Here is a 19649-nt window from a genome sequence, read left to right on the forward strand (position 1 = left end):
TGGTCATTTCTTGCGTTTTCCCTGATCGGATATCCATCTGATTTTTTAAAGGGGTGGTTTATTGCAATTTAACTTTTTTAAATGTAAGTTAGTGTGTAATGTTGCTGTTTGAGCATAAACAACATCTGCAAAGTTGCAGCGCTGAACAAAAACGGCTGGTAAGGGACTACAACGAACTACTTCCCGGGTCTGATACGTCACGAACCCAGATAAACCCCGCCCTCAGGAACATTTAAGGAAGGGGGCGAGGCCATGCTGCGCTGCTTTAGAGAAGAGGAAGAGAAAACTAGGGGTGCACGTAAAAATCTATTCATATATGAATCGCGAGCTGTCTTCTATCGATTCTAATGGATTCACAAGTTTCAAAATTAATGTTCTAAAACAGCCGTTCTTAATACTGTTCCTCACGTCCCCCTGCTCTGCATCTCTCTCTCTCAGATCGTCAGATCAGCTCCAACAAACTGTTCCAATTATACATTTTCACATAGCAATGAGAAGCGTTATACATGGACGCGTGTGCGGTTGCCGTACTGTATTAAAACTTTAATCAGAATAAAACCGTATATTAAAAGCTAACATAAACAGTAGCATAATAACAGCGTATCTAAACATATGAGACAACAAACAAACAAACAAACATACCATTAAGAGCCTTGCTTGCACAGGTTCTGCGCGATCCTCTTCACTAATATCCTCTGCGTCTCAATCGGGCTCAAATTGATAAGCAATATAGACGTTTCTATATTGTTATAAATCATTGTTTACAATACAACTGGAGCACATGCCGCTGAGCTGAGGGGCAGGACATTTAGACGCACGCTCGGCGGTTTAGTGAATCACAACACACTGAGCCAGCTAACCAATCAGAGCCCATCACGTATTTCTGAGGGAGGGGCTTCATAAAAACAGGAAGTAGTCGAGGCGTTTGTCAGAGAAGGGACAGAGTGGTGTGGAATAAAGGTAAATTATATGAAAAATAATGCGTTTTTAAAAAAATTAAGCATGAACATGTTAGACTGCACCCCATAAACACAATCAAGCCTAGAAAGAAAAAAAAAAAAAAAAAAGTAAACCACCCCTTTAAAACGTTTCCATTTACAATTGGCCACATAGTCGCAAAACAGATATAAATCCGATCTTCAATTCCCGCGCTATATCTAAATTTAACGAAGTTCACGTCAACGAAATCAAAAGAGAAGCGCTGCATTTTATTAATTATCAGCTCATTTCAAGATCAAAGACCGCAATAGGAGAGCACGCGGCATCAGCACTGGAAAGATAAGTTTGTCTTACTACTTGTAATGAAGATGATTGTGTTGACCGTCTGCGTCTTACTTTCAGTTTCATTCACGGCAGTTTGCGCATCGGCTTGCTGAAGAGATACAGATACAGATACAGATACAGATACTTGTCCGTGGCGATGCGTGTTGCATTAGTGCAGTCATATCTGACTATAATGTCATATAGCCTATAACACGGTCTCATACAGAAGTACAGAAATTCTACATTGATTTTTTTTTTTTTTAACTGAGCTGGTATCGGATCGGAACAGAATTGGCCGATACTCAGAATTTTCTGGATCGGATCGGAAAAATGGTATCGTTGCATCCCTAGTCATTATCAACTAATTATAGTCATTTCAAGTGAATTAAACGTTAAAGGGCAGTCACATCAACAACTCACCTCACATTCCAGCCGTAATAATGCACCAGGTAAAGAACCTCCCCATTATCGGTCTCTGTGTTCTTGATGTTAGCTTCATAGATCTTCTGCGTCTTCCCCTTGCCGTATTTCACTTTGACTTTAGTGCCAGTCACAGAATGCTCAGAGTCCTCACAGCCGTCATCCTCCTCCCTCTCATCTCTGTCAAACAAACACGAATGATTAGATTCTTTATCCACACAGAGATTTTAAAAGGACCAGATCATAGAAAACTGGACTTTTGTAGTTTGATATACTATATAGACATACTACCATTCAAAAGTTTGGCATCAGTAAGAATTTAAGAAATCAATTTAGCAAGAAAGCATGAATTGTTCAAATGTGTCAGTAAAGAAATTGACAAAAGTAAAGCCCCGTTCACACTACAAGAGTCACGCAGCGACAAAGCGACACAATCCCATTCATTTCAATGGAGAGCTGGTGATTTCCGGTGACACGAGCGACAGTGACCTTTGGCGACCGGATGGGGCGAATCCTTCAACTTTATGCAAATGAAGAGTGACTTTCGGGAGCAACAGCCAATAGGAAAGACGACTGTAGAGCTCATGTGATTGTTCTCCTTTCAGCCAGAGATAAACATAAGCAAATGGAAGAAAGTAGGCTGTTTCTCATTCATTTTTGTTTGTATGTACGGATATAATTTAGATTTAGATTATATTTAGTCTTTTGCCTCCAAAATGTACTTAGCGGCAAGAAACCTGACTCGCTGTCAAGGCAACCAGTAGTGGGAACGCCCACTAGCGATCTCATCGCCAGTCCCTGGCAACATGCAGTGATAAAGTCGCTGCTAGTGTGAACGCGGCTTAACAAGATTTTCAAACACATGCTGTTCTTTTGAACTTTCAAAGTTTATCAAAAAGAATTCTAAAAATGTATCACAGTTTCCACAAACATTAAGCGACACTGTTTTCAACAATGATAATAAGAAATGTTGCTTGAGCATGAAATCCGCATATTAGAATGATTTCTGAAGGATCATGCGAGTTATGGCTGCGAAAAAAAAAAAAGTGTCACATTTTAAAATATATTAAAATAGTAAAAACATTTTACTAAAAACAAAAAAATTCTGTTTAATCAAATAAATGCCACCTTGGTGAGCGTAAGAAACATCCTTCAAAACACATATCCAAAACATCTCTACTAAAAAGCTCCCCCAGCCTAACCATAGTTTATAGTTTAGCTGCACAAATTAGAATACTGCTCAGAAATTACAATACTGCCATCCCAACAGGGCTCTACAGTGCGACTATGAAAAAATATTTAGGAGCACCTGTGCGACTGACCCGATCAGCATATTTGTGTTTGCGCTGAGGAAGCTTCAAAAGGTTTCTAACGTACTTACGTGTTTTTGCAGCGTTGAGTAATCAGACGTATCCTCTCATTATAACAAACAAAGTGTAGACAGTGTAAATAATCCGATCTTCAATTCCCGCGCTATATTTAAATTTAACGAAGTTCACGTCAACGAAATCAAAAGAGAAGCTCTGCATTTTATTAATTATCAGCTCATTTCAAGATCAAAGACCGCAATAGGAGAGCACACGGCATCAGCACTGGAAAGATAAGTGTAGACAGTGTAAATAAGAGATTCACTGTGCAGTGTAGAGAGCTGCATTGATTATAATGGAGTTTTGTGAGATCGCGATGAACCAAGGAGAGTCAGGGCTCGCAAAATCGCTAGCCCGATGTCCCGGGGCTATTGTGTTTTCCAGTCGGGCTACCAAAATGTATCACTGCCTGCCCGACGGGCTCCTTTAAATACAGATCTCCCGCGGGTCCTTAAAAACTCTGAAAGTGAGTTGTATCAAAATGAAGGCCATAAAAAGTTTTAAATATGTTAAATGGTGTAAGAAATGTCTTAATTATAATTTCAAGAGGTCTTACAGTTGGGGACGAAAAGACAAGAGTCGCGATACGGCAGGATTAAACTTCAAAAGGCAATGATGTCATTGAATAAATATGAGCGCTGCAAGTCAAAACGCGGCACGGTTGTCTTTATGTGAATGTATCTGAAGGGAACCGACTGTCCTCAGAAACGTGTCATTGGCATTTTAATTTCATTTTACCTATAATTCCTGATAAAGCAGCGTTTATGAGCTCTGAGCTGCTTTGTGTACAGTGTTTCCGGGGAAACCGCAAGATTTCAGCGCTCCTAAAGTGCCACCTCGTGGCAGAGAATGAATTTGCATTTCCAATAAGCCTTTCTTACTGTTTATGGTCAGATCAATGCAAATATCAACTCATGTTTTTACGCAACAAACACAGAGTTGTAAATGAGAAAGAAGTTGATGTGCCTTCTAAAAATCTAAACAATTAAGACAGTAATATTTATACGTTTTAAATTAACAATTACTATGTTTGATTGATCCCTTTTCATAAAAACGGCCTATAGCCTGAAACGCTGTTGTATAAGATTTTTGTTTTTGTGGAAACCTGTATCTGAACTGTAAATCATGTAATTTTATGGCTCAAAACTGTATGTTACCATAGACATTGTCCAACCTCGCTCATACTGTGTTCATTTTGCTTGTGCAGCTTATAAAATGGGTCATAAATTAAATATATTTTTAAAAAATTCTGCAGATACCCTGTAAATAGTGAAATAAAATTCCTTCCTTCATATTTGTTGATATTTGTGTATTGAAAATATTTTTGATTGACATTTAAACTCCTATCTGATTTTCTATATTAAATAAATAAAGAAAGAAAGAAAAGAAAAGGAGTAATTTAATTCGGGCTAGTTAATTAATTTTCGGGCTACCAAAATCTGAAAAGTACCTGCCCGAAGGGCTACCAGGGATTTTGAAATTTTGCGAGCCCTGGAGTGACAGCTTGCAAATGTGATATTGATTTCATTAAATAGTTAATTAAACAAGAAGTTAATATTCAGTGACTTATATTGTCTGACTACAACACTATTGCTTTATTTCGCTCTATGTCGTATATGTATATGTATAGTTTCAGACAAAGTCACATCTGAGCCGCTGCGCATCTCCATTCAAACACAGCGGTGTTTCGTTTATGAACGAACTGTGTTTTTAAGTGAATCAATGATTCAATTACCCATTCATAAAGACAGTCAGATGCTTCGTTCCTGAATGAATCGGCCGTTCGAACGAATCAATTAAATGAATGATTCAGTGATAAAATCAGTGACTTGTCGCCACCTGCTGGTAATTTTAATTTAATTTTTAAAGTATAATTTAATCAATTAATATTTCTATATTCAAAACATTAACCTCAACATGAATTTATGAATTGCACTCATGCAACCTCTGAGCCTCATTAAATGTCTGAAAATACACCTACAAGCCACTTTTGTGTTCTTCTGTGCCACCTCTGTAGTACAAATTTATTTCTTAAATACTGATTTAATTTTATTGGTAACTTGTTCTTATTCTGTTGTTTTAATTAAAAATGTTAAAAAAAGCTTATAAATATATAGATATTTTGAATTTGACAAAAGATGACATACTTTTAATAAAGTTAGAAAAACAAAATTCCCTGTAAATCACTTTAAGGAGTCAAATATCACCTCGTAATAGGAAGGTTAATTTTTTTTAATCAGAATTTTTGATTATTGATTAGAAGGTGCTCCTAAATTTTTGAAAGTGCTCCTAAATTTTTTTTCATTAGAAGCACAAGCGCTCCTAAAAGAAAAAGTAAGCGTAGAGCCCAGCCCAACCACAAGCAAATTAATGTCCATATCAGCTTTTTGAGTAAAGCTCAAAAAGGTGCCCCTTTCAACAAAATGTCTCAAAGAAATCTAGGTAGCTCTGACTCTGAAATTACTAATGAATTAACACTATTTCTCCTGTTTAAATGCAGAGATAAATCAGACAGCCAAGAGATGTGTAACATCACATGAGATCAGTCATGTATGCGAAACCATTCTCTGGTATCATCATCTCTGACTCTGCAGGAACAGGTTCAAATCCAAAATTTTAAGCCTCATCACATGCATGACAGTTTTCTTACCAAAAGCTCCACAAGAGAGCCATTCAGAGTTTAAATGACATTAAGTACAACATCACAGGATTGTATCATCAGTTCATCAAGACAATAAAACATTTAACAGGTTAAACGCAGATAACGACATACCGGTCCCCGAGTCTGGATCTCTCGCCATAGTCTTCCTCATCTTCATCATCCTCCTGTTCTTCATCATCAGTATCTTTATCAGACTCTTCAAGGCGGCGGCTGCGTCGTTTCCCAGGGGCCTCCCCATCAGATTTCTCCCTTTGCTCCTCTCCACTGTTTTCTCCTCCACCTTGTGTCTCCTCCTTTTTCTTCTCCTCCTTTGGTTTCTCCTGTTTCACAGGCTCTTTCACCTCTATTTTCACAGGGGTCACTGTACACCGCCGCCGGCCCTGAGGAGTTACACACAAAAAGATATTTTAGCTAGGAAGAAAAATATGTAAATGTGAGAATCCTAAACAAACAAAGTAATGTCACATGTTCTATGAAGAGAAAGTTTATGATAACCTATGTTCTAGAACTATAATAACCAGTTATACACTCACAATTACGAGAGCAGCAGAGTAAATATCTTAATTGTAGTACAAAGAAATGTTTTAGAAAGCCATTAATGTTCAAACACGAACCTTTTAAAAGAATAGTTCAGTAAACATTTTAAATACTTTAATTAGTAAATATGCATAAATATGAACGAGGTTTGAGAGGCTGTATGAATATTTGTAGCAAATAATGTCAAAAAAGCAACATAAAAAGTCATGTGCTGTTGTCCTCTAAAGACTGATAACTTTGTGAGAGAAATTATTATTTTTTAATTATAAAGTGCTGTCAAATGATTAAATCGCATCCAAAATAAAAGTTTGTTTCGGTACAGCTCCTGCTAGTCGACACTGAAATCAATAGTCGATTACACGAGAGAAAAAAAAATAATAATATAATATTATTATTACCATAATATAATACCATAATTTTAACGTTACATTTAAAACATTTTAACAACAAGCTAAAATAAAACTTTTGAAAAATAATAAATATCAAAATATTTAAATATTTTTAAGGGTATCTGGGCGGAAACTACATTTTTACCTCAGACCTTGCATGCCTTTTCTTCATGTCAGTTGCGGCGAGTTCGAAATGACCAGCGAAAAACCAGCAAGGTGTGGGATTATTTTGAATTAGAAGGAAACTGAAAAGTTGCGTGTAAACTGTGTAATGTCAAATTGGCTTACAATAACTCTACTGGAGCAATGCATAATCATATTCAATACAGGCACGTATACGTTAGCATGGCAGTTAGCCAAAGCCAGCAAATGTCAATCATGTCATACACTACAACCCGCCGCTGCGGTCCGCGATCCCATTCGCGCCGTCTATTCCTCTAAACGAAGACCCACTTCGGTGGTGGTGCAGGATTTCCAGGCTCTTTTCGAAACTGTCTGCTTGCTTTATAGTTCTCTCTCTGCGTGCCTGTGACTTCAGTTCCTGCCGAGTGCATTTTTTTTTTCCTTTTCAAGTGCAGAATCGCCTCTAGTCCCGTCTTTCGCCAGACCATGTTAACATGTTAAATTCACTGAACAAATGCGCATGGTCTGAGTAAGTAAAACGAGCATTGTTTTGTTTTTAGACAATATAGCCAACATGAAGTACATTTTTAAAAGCCGTTTTAATGCTATTCCTTGATAAACTTTCCTTTTGTTTTTAACTTGTGTTTTAATATGTTGGCTAACGTTATATGAAAAAGAAGAATTCTGTCAGTCTATTTTCCATTTCTGCATTACTCCAGCTGATCTGAATAAATAAGCTATGCACTGGTTTATGTTGAGTGTATGCTCTTCCTTATTTTCTGTTTAACGACCGCCTAAAATTAAATGATGATAACGTGAGGCAAGCACACAGCATAATCGTGACCTATTTTTAGCAGATTTCATTGAAGGATTTGACAGTGTGATGCAAAGATTAATTATTTCAAGTGTAGGCTGTTATACACGCACAGTTTTTTTTTCTTTTGCCATTTTTTGGGGGCTTCTAGCTTTTAGACTAGTCGACTAGTCGGATACAAAACTTCCATTTAAACGACAGTCAAATTAGTCGTAGCGCACATCCCTAGTCATGGTCATCATTCGCTTTCAGTTTATGGAACAAATAGCATTCAAAAGAAATGAGACTGAGGTTTTATTTTTGGGTGAACTGTTCCTTTAAATGCAGGATGTTTTCCGGTTTAAAAAACAAAAATAACAGACATGCCCTTAAAATCAATTTAAAAGTCAAAAATGCGTATCAGACAGCCAAGAGAAGTGTATCATCACATGATATCAGGTCATGAAAGCGAAACCATTCTCTAGTATCATCATGTGCATTTCCTCTAACTCATTCAAGGACAAATAAAACACTTGTAATACAAGTGTTTTTGCTCTGCAGCTGGCAGGTCTTTGAGCATGAAAATCCAACATCCTGAGAGCAGCCAGACAGACACTCACCCTGGGCGAGCAGATATCCTTGTGTCCCTTTTCGCTCTCAGTATCTGAGTCATCAGCGTCTGCTGCAGGTTTATCCTCACTAGTTCCAGGCTCCTCTGTAACCTGCTGCATCATCTCATCTGGGTCTTCGCTCTCTTTTTTCACAGTCTTAATGCACTGCACTTCCGGCTGGTGGTCTGGTCGTGGCTCGTTGTGGTGCACCGTCCTGAACTGGATCTGAGCGGAGCGGCAGTACTCCTCAAATCCGTACAGGTACCTGAGTTTCAAGTTAAATGATAAGTAATTTTAACAATATTAATCAAGAGGAGTCATTTTCAAAAAAAAAAGTTCAAATATGGGCACTCCAAATGTTTTATTTTTATTTTTTTAACTCAAGCAGAGGATAATGAGACAGCCAAGAGAATTGTAACATCACATGACATCAGTCAAGATAGTGTAACCATTCTCTGGTATCATCATATTTGACCCCATGCTTATTTAATAAGGCTTCAATTTTCAAAAGAGTTGGGTTTATTTTTTATTTAAGCATTACATGAGGTATATCTTAGAAACAGCGCAGCTGCATGTCTGAAATGTTTGTGTTACTACATACTTGCCTGCTAGGCGTTCAATTTAAAGTTTATTTACTGTAAACATGCTTTTTGTTCCTTTGTTTACACTGAAGAATAAGTAAAAAATCTGTTTGCTGTAGCCGAAAGCATGCCACAGATTCAGTCCATAAACATCAAGTTGTACATAACTCAAAATGTTCCTTTAACAGTGCAGCAAAAGTCACCTTCCAAAGTGGAAAATTGTCTCCATTTGCCAATGACACAAAAAGAACACTGGCTGCTGAGTAAACAAATATAGCCCTGTACAGCAGGAATTGCGAGAGCATGCACTTACTTTCTGTAGGCTGTTTTCACATTGTACGAGGCAGCAGAGTTCAGAACCGGGATGCCAAGATCCATGTAGATCTGTTTCCAAATAGAGCCACTTTCAATCTAAAAACAAAATAAACCATCTCATTACACAAGTCTTTTTGATGACAAAGTGTTAATTCTTGCTGCACAGAGCTGGTAGTGTCATGCACATCTGTCTACCGCACCCTGGGATCAGATAGCTTAGAGAAACATGACATCACTCGAACAAACTCAACCGTTTTCCCAATTATCACCAGTCCAAACTCCCAAATATAATTACACTCAATAACATTCACAGAACATGCATTTGATAAACAAGCAATTTTTCAACTCAGTCCAGCTCTGTGAACTTCATAAATTCAATCAGCGGCCACTTTCGCTTCATATTTTTGGCAAGGTCTCACTTCCCACTTGCCGAGTACAATAAACAGATGGTGGGAACGCTAAGAACACTCACATTGTCACAGCCTCCGTGAATATGCACCAGTCGGAAGAGCTTGAAGAGGTTGAGATCCTTGTAGCCAAGCACTGGAGGTTTGTTAATTGACGTCCCTGGAAGGAAAGCAAAGGTGCAGAGAAGCGTTAAACTAAAAATGTGCCCTGCAGAACTAGTCATGAGATTCTTCTATTGGGAAAAAAAAAAAAAAAAATCATTGAACTTTTGAGGCCACACACACAAAGACTATAAAAGACATCCACCATGATATACACCATGTAGCCGCCCCCAGGAAGATTGTTAATCCCCATTTAATTTTTTTCCCCCCCATAGTGATTATAACAACGGGTGATGTGCAGGCATTACCTCTGTCCTCCATGAACTTGTAAAGCTGCTGTAGAAAGTGGTCCCTTTCTTCTGGGTCTGGCTCATCATCAGGCTGTTTAAGAGAAAGCAAGTGCAACAAATTTGACATTTGGCAACAGTGAAATTATCTACTACCATCTTTTTTAAACTCATAGGCCACAAACAACAAAGTGTTTTTTTTCAGTGCATATCTAATCGATCACTGACTGAGGATCTGTTTTACATGAAACATCCTGTAAAAACATGACTCTAACATGCAAATTAAAAAGATCATTTGTGTGTGTATATATATATATATATAAAAAAAAAAAAGCTAAAATCCTGTAAGCAGCAAATGGGAATTGTTAGTAATTTAGCCTAACTACTCTGATTTCTGGTTCCTTATTGATTCCATTTACAACTCTTTCACTAATTTAGAAAAAAAAAAAGATTGGCTTAAAAAGCATTTCTTATTTACAGATTTTTAATGCATGGCATATATTTGAACATAATTGGTCCCATTTTACTCATCCAGCTTCTTTGTATGAAACATCACTTATTAAAATAAAATTGTAAAAAGTCTGTTTTGGTGTGCATCTTTAATTACATATTTGTCATAAGAACAACCAGTCAGCAATTACACTAATATAAGTCTCACTAGCCTTACACAACACCGCAGCAGTTGTCAGAGTTGGATGTGACAAAGCGAGTGAGTCAGATTAATTTATTAACCACTCCTACTGATTCATAAGTATTTTTGATTTGTCAAAAAGAACCAGCTCATAATAACCATCCATTTCTGAATGGGATTTCAATAATCACACTATGTTTGTGGTTGCATACAAGCATACATAAAACAGCAGTGATGGAAGCAATGACATTTTAAAACATTTTAGTTCAGGCATCTTCCACATTACAGAAAGAATGGACAATCAAGGGCTATAACGGTCAAGCAAACATTAAATATTAAAATAGCATATTAAGTCAAGTACATGGGGGTGTCATTGCCTGAAGGTTGTGTTGCAATACATCTTAAACACTACTTTAAAACCTTACATATCCTAATTTCTGCCTTTAGCATTAAAGTGCGGCATCTCTGTTGCACAGGAAAGAGAACTCAGCAAAAGTGCTTTGCTGAGTCAAACATCAGTTAGGCTGTATTTTTAATGATCCGACACATTCACAATACAGCAAATATCAGGATTCAAAAAGCAATATGCTTAAACTATCAAATGCACTAATTTTCAAACCGGTTAAATTATACAGGGCTTTCTTCAGACCGATTAGTCAATTTTAAAAATGTGTAGTTTCACACATCTAAAGTTTAAACAGAATCCTAGTGCTGGCTTTCTTTTTATTGAATTTTATCTTGAGAAAAACAACCCATTATTTCAAACAAATGTTTCAACTTATCTTTTTCACATGCTGGCCTTATAATTGTGCAAACGTGCCTGACCTTCTCCAGCGAGGAGAGAAGAATCTTTGAGATGAGCTCAGCCCCGCCCACCATCAGAACTGGCACACCTCCACTGGGCCAATCCCGCAGCCTTTTCACAACCAAAGGAACGAGCAGTTGCCATGGGAACGTGTCGGAAAACCAAGCGAATGGCCATTTGTCCAAACTCGGGGAGCAGGAAGAATGAGACATTGTTGTCCAGAGCCTGGGGGCTTTCCCACATGCTGAGACCATTCAGTGGGCTTAATCAAGGTGTACGAGAACATGAGACGTAAAGGGCCGCAGGAATGTCTTCACAAATCAACAAAAACACCAACACTGGGATTCTCTCAATCGGCACAGGTCGCAAATAGCCTCGTATTACTTCAGTACGCGTGGTTTCCAGCTCTGGCAACCCCTTTAATCAGAGCAATCACTGCAAAACTACATGCCAATCACCGAGACCAATAAACAAGCATCCAAGCAAGAGCATAAACTGAAACACAGAGTCAAAAAGGAGGAAAAAAGAACCATGGCTCACAAGTTCGAAAGACAAGACCACAATTTTCTAACACCACCAACTTCTGAATACGTCAGCAGCCCACCACATCTTTTCAACACTTGATAAATAACTAACTTTTGAAGGAAACACCATTTCAAGGTAAATAAATGGAGTCTTACTTCCTCTGGTTCTGGTTCCTTCTCCTCCTCTTCTCCCTCTTTTCCTTCAATATCCTCATCATCGTCTTCTTCATCACTGCTAGAGGATTCCAGAATCTCACTCAAGTCCACTTTCCAATTGTCAGGGACCTGTCTGGACTGTAGAAAGCGCTGTGCTGCTTCAAACCCTGGCAAGAGAGAACAAGAAAGAGAGCATAAGAAATCACGCTCTGACCTGGAAGCATTAAGTCAATGAGGGTTCACAGCTGATCTTGGGTCTCGTACCTTTCCTGTTGGAGCCCTCAGGTTTGGAGAGGGAGCCAATGTCTACTTCCTGAACATCTTTGCGTGCCACTGTGTGACTGCAGAACACAAACAGTGATGAATCAGAGAGCACAACAATATGAAAATGTTTTCATTTCTTATTATTAAACCAAAAAAATCCATATTACTTTAAATGCAAAGTATCAACATTAAAAATCCTGTAAAATGGCTTAATGAGCAAAGCTAACAGACATGGAATAAAGGAAACAAATGCCATTTTGACCTCATGGTGTCTTAAAAGTCAAAGACACTTTTCAATGTTACTCACAATTTGGAATCTGCAAATGATCGCACTAAACATTGGTCCTTTTTGACAGTTAGGTCATCATTGCAGCTTGGAGATATCACCTTCAAAGAGAAAGGAAATATTAAAGCTCTTCAAAAAAAAGTGAAAACAGCAAGTCTTTACCAGATTATAGGTATACCGTAATCAATTAATTAGTTATTAGAACTGAAAGTATTGAGTCTTCATTGACACATCTAATCTGTTTACAACATCTTTTTCCAATTCAATTCACAATTCACTGCAAACACCAAAACAACAAACTGCAGCAAGTACTTTCCAACAGCAACAATACAACATCTCCAGAGTGGCTCTGTCTAAATTCTTTTAAAAATATTCTCATGTTCTCTCATGTTTTAAAACCAGTATGTGCAGGTTTTTGTGTGCATCATTTTTACAGAGCAATCTTTTCCATACAACAGTTTTAGACACTTAAACATTATCAGTGAACAACTTTCAGTCTGTTACCCAAACAAAGCAATTGCATGACATAAGCGAGCTACTCTCACTGTCAGGCTATGTTTATGCTGATTTGATGGTCTTACAACCTGTCACTATGAACTGTTGTTGTATGGAAAAGCTGTGTGAAGATTTAGCAAAATATTATTTTTGTGTTCCAAGGAAAAAAAAAAACATACAGGCTTGAACAGCATGAAGTTGAGTAAATACTGACTATTTTCAGAAATGTAGTTACTGCATGCATGACAATCTCTCTAGCTTGTTTTAAAGTCTTAAATTTATTATTTTGTAATTGAATCAAGGACTCACCAGGACATAGTGCCAGGAATCACTATCAGAGCCACTCTGAACGCAGGCAACTTTCCCCAAAAGATCATCATTAAGCCTCCTCCTGTCATCGTCGTCATCTTCACTCGATGAAGACTCCTTTTCATCTTCTGCACTGCATTGCATCAAACGGAGCATTTCAACATTTGAAACATGCTCCCTTTCACATTAAAACACTGATCAGAAAAGCTAAACTGCATTTTTGCATATAGGAAAATAAATAATGGAAACTGAACAATAATGTTGCCAAAATAATGCTTGTTTCAGCTCAGGATCCAACAGGGAATCAGGATATTGTGTTTCTTTAATTCCAAGTATGTTATTTGTTATTTAAACTGACCTAAGTGTAACAATTTGAGAGCACAACAACAAAACTGAAGCGTACTATAACAAGCTCAGTATGAATTACACTTAGTGCTGGGCAGTATACCAGTTCATACCGAATACCGGTGTTTATTTTTCTTGTGATTATGAATTTTTTAAATACTGCAATACCGGTGTTATTTAAATAACGCTCGGAACGCGACACTGTTTGAGAGGGGTCTCTTTTCACTATTGCATTGTGGCAAGAACACAGCTGTATGTGTTACTAAGCGTGAAAGTTCTAAAGCTGTAGAACTAGTAGAACGTGATGACAGAAGAACTAATCCACAATATCCACCGCCCGCTGCCATCAGCTCCCGCGTCTCACACACACGAGCGGGACTTTAGCACTATATTTAGCAACTTTCAGACCCTTTTAGCGACTTTTTTCCATAGAATATACAAACTGACAAACCTAGCGACATTTTTGGATAAACCATAGCTTTGGTTCAGTTGGAAGATGTCACCAGTGCTGCCCTGCGAGCGCGAGATCTGACTCCCAGCGCAGTGTCACCTCTCTCTGTGTCTGTTCTGTGCAGTGAGCGGCAGAGAAGCAGCGCATTCAGTCGGCCGTACCGCAGCAGATTCGTCAATAAATGAGTACAAAACAGCGTTTCCAAGCACTTGCCGCTAACTGACTGACTGTTTTGGATTATAAATATGAGCATAGTTCGTCTGTTAATATTATGCACTATTTTTGTTTATTTTTTAGTTTGTTACTCAGACGCAGCACGCAGGCAGTGTGCTGCATGAGACAAAAAAGTAATATAGCCAAAACCACCGCATAGCCGCTCTTTAGTGTAACGTTAGATGCATGTTGATTTTATCAGACGATGTCGCGATTACAAATGAGAGTGACTCCTGGTTAACATGTATTAACGAGTCGTGTTTAGTCACTATTTAGTGTGGAATTTTTCTACAATATACGCTCATCATGACAGTAAAATATTTTAAGTCAATCTACTGCAGTTTTTCCTCCCTCAGTCAGTAGAAAATGTGGTTAACACCTGGTCATGCGTGAGAAGAAGAAAAAAAGAAAAAAAAACCCATCATATACAGTGAAACCGGTATCATTTTGAAAAATACCGTGATATAAATTTTTGGTCATACCGCCCAGCACTAATTACACTATTGCACTTATACATCAGATGTCTTTTACACATAGAAATCTTAAAGCTACATTAGCAACAGCCTGAAAGAAAGTGGTAAAATTATCATATAAAACAAAGTTAGAATTATTTTAGGTGCAAGAACCCATGATGTGGACTGTGAGGAATATGGCCAATTTAACAAAGAATAATATTCATATACATTTTCTACATAAACATAGACAGCAAAAAGAGGAAAGGACCGTAAATACTCACACTGCCTGAGAAGACCTTCTACCTCGATTTGTCTTCTTTCCAATGACTGGAGTGCCAAAGTGCTCTGGGTTAGTCAGGGGCAGTTGGTCCAAAGTCTGTTAGAGAGAAATGGGCAGAAAAAAAATATTTAAAAACAAAAAGGAGAGGGAGAAAAGAGAAGCGTTAACCACAGGACACATGATGCAGACAACACCTCAAGCCTCACCTCACTCTCCGCGAAATGTCTTTCGCCTTTAAGACACAGTGAAGTTCTTCTAAGGGTTTTCTCATCTCCATCATCAAAAACTGCAATAAGAATGCGAAGGCTTTGAAATATAAATTGCAAGTTTAGTTTACAGAAAATCAATTATAGGGCCTGAGAGAGGACCAATAAGAGCAATTCAAGGGAGATTTAGTCAGCCATGTCTGTACGTACCCACAGTGTACCAGCTGGCATCTGTGAGTTTGCTGATGACAGCTTCGTTAAGTCTACCCTCTGGGCTCTTCACTTCCACTGTTGAGCCAACCTGAGACCAGAGATATATAACATTATGACTTTTCATGCAATAAACTTGTCACACAAATAGAAAGCAATTTAAACAGTATTCAGTAAAAAAAAAAAAACATTTCAAACTTTTCTTTTAGAATTAAACATTGTGTACAATATAAAGCACTTTTGCCTTATAATTAAGAGTGCACAAGGTGTTCAGTTTCTTCAAACAGCAATCCAGCCATAACTGTACTTATTCACTGATACTCACAATCAACATGTTAAGTGCCACATTTCAGAGAAAAAAAACTAATGAAGTAGTCGCCATTCTGTCAGTTACTGTATTATAACATAACACACGATTTTAGTCACATTGTAAGAAAAACTGAAATAAGCTTATTTTTTATATAAAGTATGACTGTCACAATAACGTACAGTGTTGATCACAAATTATGCAAAAAGTAAAGGTTTTTGGTCAGTAAGAAACACCTCCAGCCAGTTAATTTGGTATTAACAGGCGTAGGAGAAAGTTCAGTTTAAACATGGCTACAACTGAGCTGTATCTTCTTATAAGTGTTGCATGAGTAAGAAATAACCAGACGCTTTATTACAAGCATTAAAGGAAACTTCATTTGAATTAACTGCAGAGTCAGCGTCCAAAAAATGTCTCTCTTACCCTTAAGGGTCCTTTGACTTGGTCATCTTGGACGACTTGTGAGGTGGTGTCTCCTTTAAGCATAACCTGCAAACAAAAACGGTACAAAATATAGAAAAAGTTCACCAAAGCAAGATGGTGAGAGCAACATGGATGGGAAGACAGTAGCAGTATGGTTCAGCGAAGGTGAAGCAATCTGGTTGTGTAACAGACGTCGTGTTCTTCATGATCTCTCTCAAACAAGCTTCTTTGTGAGTGCCTACGTACACTGTCAAGAGCAACTACTTAGAATCTCCTTGCAGTTAAACATAAGAATGTGCAACACAAACTTCAGGCACGTGTCACTCTGTTTTACCCAAGGCTGTCTTGTTTATACAGTACAAACTAAAGATCTTAAGAAAAGAAGAGAAAACTTTGATGACGTACAACGAGGTCTTGCAAAAACAGAAGTGTGTGGATTAACCTTAAAACAACATACTTATGATTGGTAGGTGCTGATCCAAATTAAGCCATTTGTAAGCTTATTGTTCGTTCTCACAACATAAATGAGTTTCCATCTTATTGACTACTCTATGTAGAAAGATAGATGTTTTGTACAGGTGATGCTTGAATGGTCTGCGGAGCTAGTTCACAAAGCTGGATCATGACCTCCTGCTTTTCCTTTATGGGCCTGCTATGTTACAAAATCTTGCAGTGTGAAGTGCATCAAACACTTCTGCATTAAAGCAACACAACCCTTTTATAATAACCAATCAGTGTATTGTCACCAGCAGAAAATGACACTTTTGTTTATCCACTGTCATCTGACACTGGCTTGACAGATAAGATGCACTGCACTCTGAACTTACTCTCACACAAATGTTTTTTTTTTTGGAAACCTACAGAAAAAGCTCTAAAAAGATTGTTAGATGACTGACGATGCACATTTCAAGAACTATTTGATGGGGACAAAGTTTAAAAAGTGTAAGTTTCAAAGCGATATATACTATATGGCAAATCTTAACTGTCTGATGTTTATATTGTTGCAAATCAAACTGTGATATAAAGTTGGATTTAGAGTACACAACTTTATCCACGTACAGTATACTCACATTTAACAATACACACCATATTGTAAATCTCAACTGCTTGATTGTGTAGATCACAAAATGTAACTATATTGTCGCTCAGTGATATATTTAAGATGACTGATAGCTGACAATGCACATCAAGAACTGTTTAACGGGGACGGTTTTAAATGTATAAGTTTCAAAGCGATATATAGCTACTATATAGCAAATCTTAACTGTATGATTGTTTTATCAGCGCAGAATATTACATATATTATCACCCAGCAATATTCTGCTAAATTGCGACTATAAAACAGAATTTATTACAGAATTTATAATCATGATTTGCTTTAAAGCTGCTTTGTAGCAATGTGCATTGTGAAAAGCAGTATACAAATAAAACTGACTTGACAAGATGAACAGATAGACTTATATCAGATAGCTTAAACTTACCTTAACTTTCACCATGCGTTTAACAGTCTTGATTTTTGCCTCGCAGAAGGCACCGCGGTACTTCGCGCTCACATCCGTCCCCACAGTCAGGTAGGCAGGTTCATCTGCTACCTGTGGACAGAGTAAATATTATTAAGGCACACAGACAAATTCATACCAATACTTTCTCTCTGCATAGCTACAGTTATGAAAAGCATGTGCAAAAACATCTAAGAATGCTTTAAAAAGTAACAGCACTCAAATGTTATGAAAACTATGCTTTTGGTTATTCTGAAAGCACTTGCACAGTCCACCTCAATCATTGAACTACTGAGCTTTTCTGATCACAATTTCTATAAAAACCCCTCCATATGTGATTCATTCATTTAAGTGTTTTGATCCAGACGCATGTTGGGCTTCATTTAGGGAGGCGTCGCCTATCAGAACTGCAGAGGATCACAGACTCACCTTCATCTTGATGGCTATTTGAGGGAGTCCAGCTCGATTGGTTTTGACTGCTGAAACAGAACAACACACACGCATAAAAGAAACAGAGTCACGATCTGGCGCCATGTGCTAAAAAACGTGTCATATGTATACGTGTGAAGGATTTGACAGCACAACACAAATACACACAACAGAGAAAATGCTAAAGCAGCTAACGCGGCTAGCCACTTCTCGTCCTCCTCCCTTCAAAATGATCAAATAAACAAGACCAACCCATCAAAACACAGCTTTAACTGCCTCACCGTGACTTTACCTCCAATCCGAGCCACTTACGATGTCTTGATGGTGTAAAACAAAGCACGGAGTCACTGAAGGAAAACATAACCCCTTCAAACCCTGTGCGTTTCCTTCCCGCTTCACTCACTGTGTGTGTGTGTGTGTGTGTGTGTGTCACGTCGCCATCATAGCTCACACACCGTCCTGCACCATGTCAGCCCCTCCACCATCCACTAACCCCACATTTCCCTCATTTAACACTGTATTTGCCGCGGTATTGAGTTCGAAGAACGACAAACTGACAGTTATGATTGTTATTGACGCATGTCAATCAAATTGTGACGGTTAAGCTAAATATAGTGAAGCTGTTATGGCGATTTAAACTGTTCGTCGGGTTAGTTCCGCAACATTTACGTGAGGCGACTTTTCCCTTCAGACTGAGTTACAAGTTTTTGGCTATAAACAGGTCGATTTTCGGTGGCTAGTTTAAGAAAAAGTCGTCGGCTAAATCCCGGATCCTGTGAGAAAACAAGCCGACTAACGTTAGCTGTGACTAGGCTCTGCCATTCAATTTTTTTCTCTTCGTCGCCTAAATACCTTCGCTGGAAACCACGGGAAAACGACAAATATGACTGGATTACTTTCAGACTAGCGAGTTTACATAAAACGGACGAGAATATACGGGTTTAATGAAGCGAAATCGGTGTTTGAATGTTGTGTGGAAATATATATGTGTACTTACATGCTCCTATATGACTGCTTCAGCTCAGCATTCGACTAGGTTGCAAAGGCATAGACGAAATAACAAGCTGTTGAGCTGAGGTTGTGTTTCTCGGATCCCTATTGGCTGCCAGGACCACTGTGGGCAAATTCCGAGCATTACGATTGGCTGCCCGCTAAGCAAAATTCTATTGGCTAAACTGAAGCGCGTAACCTGATTGCTGAGTACAAAAGCGGCGCTGCGAATTACGCGTTCTCATTGGTGTTCTTTGATTCTCACTCTTTGCAAATACAACAAATCCATCCTGGTCTCCGATTGGCTACATGTTTCCTGTTCAGCGTTGTCCACGGTTTTGATTGGTCGAATTGACTCAGAAGCGTCCCGACTGCGAAGCCCATTGGCTGGAAGGATGTATGGGAACGGAGCTTCATTTCAGAGGGAAAGCCTCCGCTCAGTCTGCGCATGTCGAAGAGAAGAGAACATTCGCCATTTTGTACCCAACGTAATTATTTTCGCATTCTGGATTCG

The 19649-nt window shown here is 38.2% G+C and overlaps 1 protein-coding gene and 3 non-coding genes across 4 annotated transcripts in view; all 4 read right to left on the bottom strand.

Annotated features, from left to right (window-relative positions):
• arid4a (AT-rich interactive domain 4A) overlaps window positions 1–19112 on the bottom strand; it is a 29854-nt gene extending 10742 nt beyond the window's left edge. Inside the window, 17 exon segments of the mRNA XM_058748588.1 lie at window positions 1684–1863; window positions 5824–6092; window positions 8175–8430; window positions 9060–9157; window positions 9534–9628; window positions 9879–9951; window positions 11974–12140; window positions 12238–12314; window positions 12545–12624; window positions 13328–13460; window positions 15073–15167; window positions 15278–15357; window positions 15488–15578; window positions 16218–16283; window positions 17699–17809; window positions 18146–18192; window positions 18458–19112. Of these exon segments, the coding sequence (XP_058604571.1) occupies window positions 1684–1863; window positions 5824–6092; window positions 8175–8430; window positions 9060–9157; window positions 9534–9628; window positions 9879–9951; window positions 11974–12140; window positions 12238–12314; window positions 12545–12624; window positions 13328–13460; window positions 15073–15167; window positions 15278–15357; window positions 15488–15578; window positions 16218–16283; window positions 17699–17809; window positions 18146–18192; window positions 18458–18506 (1967 nt within the window). The 5' untranslated portion in view covers window positions 18507–19112.
• LOC131523817 (small nucleolar RNA SNORD53/SNORD92) lies at window positions 5554–5635 on the bottom strand. Its single transcript, XR_009266866.1, has one exon. It is a non-coding gene; the product is annotated as a small nucleolar RNA SNORD53/SNORD92 (small nucleolar RNA).
• Window positions 7968–8054, bottom strand: LOC131523818 (small nucleolar RNA SNORD53/SNORD92). The gene has a single exon (XR_009266867.1). It is a non-coding gene; the product is annotated as a small nucleolar RNA SNORD53/SNORD92 (small nucleolar RNA).
• On the bottom strand, window positions 8557–8638 carry LOC131523820 (small nucleolar RNA SNORD53/SNORD92). The gene has a single exon (XR_009266870.1). It is a non-coding gene; the product is annotated as a small nucleolar RNA SNORD53/SNORD92 (small nucleolar RNA).
• Window positions 19113–19649: the final 537 nt, after the last annotated feature.

This window comes from Onychostoma macrolepis, chromosome 17 (assembly GCF_012432095.1).
Source record: "Onychostoma macrolepis isolate SWU-2019 chromosome 17, ASM1243209v1, whole genome shotgun sequence".
NCBI lineage: Eukaryota > Metazoa > Chordata > Actinopteri > Cypriniformes > Cyprinidae > Onychostoma > Onychostoma macrolepis.